The following is a 5,533-nucleotide window of genomic DNA, read 5'->3' as shown; positions in this document are numbered from 1 at the left end:
ATCAATTCTCAAATAAAATTTTATATTTTCACAATGTACGTTGGTAATTTTTTTAAATTGAGTTAGTAAATTCTCAAGTGGCATTAGTAAATTTCACCTCACAAATTATATTTTTTTATCCCAATTAAAGACCATGATCCTTAAATGAAATTTTAAAATGTTATAACCCTTAACTGAAATTAATATTCTCAAAGGATCCTTAGTTGTCATTTTCCCAATGCTTTATCAAAGACTTTGTTTTCTGGAAAGCGAAATGACTTTTTTCGAAAAATTAACAGTTGCAATGGCCAGTGGCCAGATTCGAAGAATTCCAGAGGTAAATTAAACACAGGAATGTAAAATTAATTAATGGTTATGGTTGCTATAGTAATTAGTAATTAAGGAAAAAAATTGGTAAATGAAAATTATTTAATAGCTAGGAAGTCATTGTGTTGGCTGGCATGATTTATCTATTAAAGCTTTAATTCTATTGCACCACATGAGTCTCTCCTGTAATAACAAGTGGCTCTTCTCTTAAAATTTTTTTCTATTTATATTGCATCAAAGGGGTTTGAATGGCAATCAAATACCTAAAGTATGTCCACATTTAGCAACATTAATGATTAGCACTATACATTAGATATCAGAAACTGTACATAATCCACAAGCTAAATCTATTGAATTATATAACATCAAAATTAACTAGATGTGGTTTGTTCTAATGGGTCTAAATTTTAGGTCCCAGAGAAAAAATACAATGGGTCCACATTCAGCTGTAAGACAAATGACCTTGTTATATAAGTAATTCAGTATAATCTCATCTTCCTTTTCTGCAAGAAAGTGTATAGATGACACTACTGATCAGATTCCACAGCCTGCACAACCGCATATGAGCAAGTGCGGTTCTCATGGTTTCTTTCTTTGACCTTCCTCCAGTAAACCATCCACACTTTAAACAGAGCTTGTCTACAAGCAGCACACCAGCACGTAGCAATCAAGTGACAGAAAGATTATGATACATCACAGTTACAGGATAATGCAAAGGAAAGTTTGAGTAAATTAATAGACAAGTAATGTGATGGAACCCTCTATTCTAATAAGCTTAAAACAAGCAAAAACCAGAAAACACACTTCAAATGGAACTGAATATACTATTGCTGAGTAATAAAGTGAATTACAAGGGAAGTAATGATTCAAGCTAACCCCATCTCCTTCATACACCCACACACTAAACTGAATATAGTTACAAGGAAAGGATCAGTACAAAATACACACCAAAGAGCAACAACCTAGAACATAAGCCACTTATTCACACACATTAAAATAAATATAAAGAGAAAATAATGAAGATGGTCTTCCTCCACCCCAACACACTGGACTTCCGAGAGGCCAATACACTCCCAACACACTTCACTCACCAAAAGATTAAACTCCCTCTCTCTGCTGCCAAGAGCTTTAAACCCAAAAAGTTACAATGTAACTGCCCCTACCCCTAGCTGCACCTATTCCCTTCTCCTATGTCACTTCCTTTTCCTTTTAGCCCAGACCCATTATATAAGCCTTTGACCCAGCAGTTATGCCCTCATCTATCATTTTCTTTGTAATTTGCTCTTATATGCCTTAGCAATTCAGCAGCTCTATCATAATGTAAACATATTAATAAACTTTTGACCACAATTGCACCCCACTTATAACATGTCTACATTCATATGTTAATGGTTAATTTAGTCTTGTGAGTTTTTGTAAATCAGGTCTCATAATAACTTCTCTAATGCATTGTATCAAAGAACTTCTCTAATGCAAACAAGGTCTCCAAAACACAGTAAATTGTAAAGGGCCAACTTCTTCATTCACGGCCTATTTTTCATTGATTACTTTTTCATATTTAGTCAACACAAATTACAGTTTTTTAGTTATTGGGTTAGCAAGGGAAGATTTTTCATGAAGTAATCAAAGTAGCGCTGCAGCATATCATTGATAATTCAAATGATGTTAAAACACATCAATTCTTAGCTTAGCCAAGTAGAATAACATGTGCAAAGCAAAACGATGAATACTAACCAGCCAAAACCATAAAACTGCATCAAGGGAATGAATACTGCAAAAATGATTTAATTTACAAAATTCTACAAGAAAGATGTTGGAATCAAGAAAAAGGACAAAATTTTGTTAGGTACAGTTTCTTGAGTCTTATCAGCTTGTTTAAGAAATACATGACAAATATGTATTGTTTAAAACTCAGTGCCACATGATTGTTTCTTTCAAATGAGTTTTTCTATCTGTTATTTTATTGTATTTTACAGTAAACACCTAACCAAGAAACCAGATATAAGTTCTATCCTTGAAGAATATGGTGCTGTGTTGTTTTCAGCTTCCTTTTCTCTTCAAAATTTGATAATGTTTTGCTCCTTTTTTTTTTGGGGGGGTCCTTTATGAGATCCATTTTACATCTTAATAGGTAGGCAGAAAGTTGGGTCCAGTCATAGCATATGCAAGTGTTGCTCCATATCCTAGATCCTAATCTCATGCCAACTCATTTTGAGTTGACTGTATCTCACTAATTTCCACAGTTCAATTGGAGGCCATACTCTAGAACATAATTCAAATTGTCAGATTAATGAAATCAATCAATCAGAAGTGTGTTAGAGACATAATGGAAAATACCTCTCATTGTCAATAACCCTCTTTGCAAGCATAAGTGTTAAGAAGACAGGAACCAATGCTGCAGATAAATGCTTAAGCGTATGACCACTGACAATATGATGAGTCCATTCATAAACCACTTTATCAGCAGCCTCTAGGACCTTAGCTAAGAGATAAAATCCTGCAAAGGTTTTATTGAAACTGAGTACGGCATCTAATATAAAATTGAATTAGTATTTATTTACATGAAAAATCCAAACCTGCTGCCCAGAGCCAAAAAGTTGAATGCGTGTACATTGGAGGCAACAAAATAGCCATAAGGGGAATCAGAATGCATGGTAAGAATTGGACAACAGCATATGGACGCAGGTCATCAAAGAACCTTCATGATAAACAGGGAAAGGGGGGGAAAAGAACAATTATATTTTTCAGAATTAACAAGTAGTTTTATCCATGAAAAGAAGTAAAGAACAAATGCTCTCACTTATAAAAGAAGGCTTCAAAAAACAAGATAGAATAACAATAAGATCATTGTCTTTGAAAAGCACTAGAAATTGTCTAAAAAAACAGATGATGATGATAAGGTAGCAGGCTTGCCTCCAATACACTATGCTTATTATACCCGCCAAAATTAGAGGTACAATTGAAAGCATTCCCTTCTTCTCATCAATCCTTTCTATGATGAATATTGCCATTATTGATGTGAATGCAACAGTCATCTGCAACAAAAAGCAGTTACAGAATCAGCAATAATATATCATGAGACGAAAAAAAATGAGGAAATGGATTTCTGCGTCTCATAATAGCAACTCACTGGTAACCTATCCCACACAAGGCGAGCATCATCTGGTTTGAGATGATAGTATGAAGATCCAATTGCAACCGCAGCCACACCAACATAAAAGCATGTCCAACCCCATAATTCACCTTGCAAACTTTTGGCACATGTATTATATCATTGACAACAGGGGAAAAAAAGATGTTTAAAGGATTTTCTTTACAGCATGTTACTAAGAAATCAACAGATGAATAAAATACCTGAACATGTAGTATCCACGATAGCAAAGTATAAGCCCAATGAGACCAATAACAAGGAATGGAAAATTTGAAATCACATTAAGTGCATTAGGAATGCCTGAAACATAATGAAAAAGACTTTCACTTCCAAATTGGATCAAAGTGGAGTGAGGAAAACCTAGCACGCAGTACATATCAATTCCTTTAAAAGATATCCAATTACAAGTTTAAATACTAAATGTGTCCCATCAAGCACAAATTCAAAGAGTAACAAGTAGTCCAATAAACAATTATAGCCATAAGTATAAAGCACAATGGAACCATAACAAAAAGGGCCTACCAAAGAATTTGCGTTTGTCAGCAAAATCATGGTATTCTTGAGATTGAGGAATTGTTGGGGTCACGATCATCAGCACTATGAAGCATACAATAGCTACTAACCATGCATACACAACGCGTCTTCTCATTTTTCTCCCAGAAAGGATCTGAGCCAGATATTATCCCCACCCAAATCAAAGACCGTCGCCCGCACTTGAACTAAAGAGAGAATTTGCAAATTAGACGCCACAAAGAATACAGAGAATTGATCTAATCAATTATCAACACATACGTAATTTTATTGAACATTCCACTTCAAGTTGCTGCAACTGGTATAACCATATCAATCGAAGGAAAAGTATTGAAGGAAAAGCAACAGGTAAAGAGATAAATATAACGCCGAGCAATAACTAAAAAGCTTTGACCACTAATTGTCGCAAGGTATGTAATTTATACTGAAAATCTGAACCGATTTCGGTGAAAAAAAGAAAAAAAGAAAAGAAAAGGAACAAAAAACTCACCGTCGTTCACTTGACCGCAGAAGAGTGGAAGAGCAAGGAAAGAAGCAATAGGTAGAGGGCATTGAAATGAGAAGGATTGGCGAGGAAACGACGTCGCTTGAGGCTTCGCTGTGGTGGGGAAGAAGTACGGATCATTAGATTAACGCAGAGCTTCGAGTCTTCGACGAAGGAGGAACCTAGTAGAGTGACGTGGAAGTAATGAGCAATTCATTCATCACCAAATAAAAAAATAATTAAAAAATTTAAAAACAAATACTCCCATGCTCCAAAATATAACTATTTTTTTAAATCGTATATCAATAATTTTTTTATTTTTATAAAAATATATATTATTTTTTATTTCTAATCTCAATTATTAATGTACTCTATAATGAATGAGAAATATATTTATATAAATATGTAGATTAATAAATATAAAGGGTAAAATAGAGAAAACATTTTTACATATATTAGGTTGTTCATATTTTAAACTAAAATTAACTATTAGGAACTGTTTATGCTTTGGACCGAAAGGTGTATATATATTAGGGTATTCAGGGTTGTATTTATCTAGATCAACTTGTACCTGTCTTGGTCATGTCGGGATAGTATTATCTGGCCAAAAAAAAAAATATGGAATGTTTGCAGAACAAGACAAAAAAGGGGATAGGAAGAGAAGGGACTCAGGATACCCTTCGGGATGACTCATCGCATTTATATATATATATATATATATATTTCTTTTGTTGTATATATTAATTATTATGTTATTTTTATTGTTTATTTGTTTATATTTTTTTGTTTATCTTTACTTTATTTAATTTTACATTTTTATAAGATACTCAATCTAGCCAAGCAAGTTGTGAAATGTTTTCTTATAATTATTAATATTGATTTGAGGAATTAAAAATGCAAACTCAAATTGCTGCCATTCAAGTAATCTAATAAGTTTATTTTTTAAGTCTACATCTTGTTGTTACTTATTACAATGTGAGTTTATAACAAGCTCTAACCAAATAGCCTGCACGTGCAAAGAGCTCTTGTATTAGGGTGATTCATGTCCTTATATTTATCTG

General features: G+C 33.4%; 1 protein-coding gene across 2 annotated transcripts; it reads right to left on the bottom strand.

Annotated features, from left to right (window-relative positions):
• Nucleotides 1-585: 585 nt before the first annotated feature.
• On the bottom strand, nucleotides 586-4,636 carry LOC129304910 (uncharacterized). 2 transcript variants are annotated; one of them, XM_054944756.1, is made up of 9 exons: nucleotides 4,480-4,580; nucleotides 4,250-4,302; nucleotides 3,980-4,176; nucleotides 3,661-3,757; nucleotides 3,437-3,557; nucleotides 3,220-3,341; nucleotides 2,883-3,004; nucleotides 2,644-2,803; nucleotides 586-945 (listed from the first exon to the last, which is right to left on the bottom strand). In XM_054944756.1, the coding sequence occupies exons 3-9, from the start codon at nucleotides 4,104-4,106 to the stop codon at nucleotides 834-836; spliced, it is 861 nt and encodes a 286-aa protein (XP_054800731.1). In that variant the 5' UTR covers nucleotides 4,107-4,176; nucleotides 4,250-4,302; nucleotides 4,480-4,580; the 3' UTR covers nucleotides 586-833. The 2 variants fall into 2 exon arrangements, with proteins under 2 accessions (XP_054800731.1, XP_054800730.1); XM_054944755.1 differs by lacking the exon at nucleotides 4,250-4,302 and having other exon boundaries at nucleotides 4,479-4,636.
• Nucleotides 4,637-5,533: the final 897 nt, after the last annotated feature.

Source organism: Prosopis cineraria, unplaced genomic scaffold, assembly GCF_029017545.1.
Source record: "Prosopis cineraria cultivar Desert tree isolate PC_DT_omini unplaced genomic scaffold, ASM2901754v1 PC3, whole genome shotgun sequence".
Lineage (NCBI taxonomy): Eukaryota > Viridiplantae > Streptophyta > Magnoliopsida > Fabales > Fabaceae > Prosopis > Prosopis cineraria.
The sequence above is the reverse complement of the archived record's forward strand: the minus strand, read 5'-3'. Positions and strand labels throughout refer to the sequence as shown.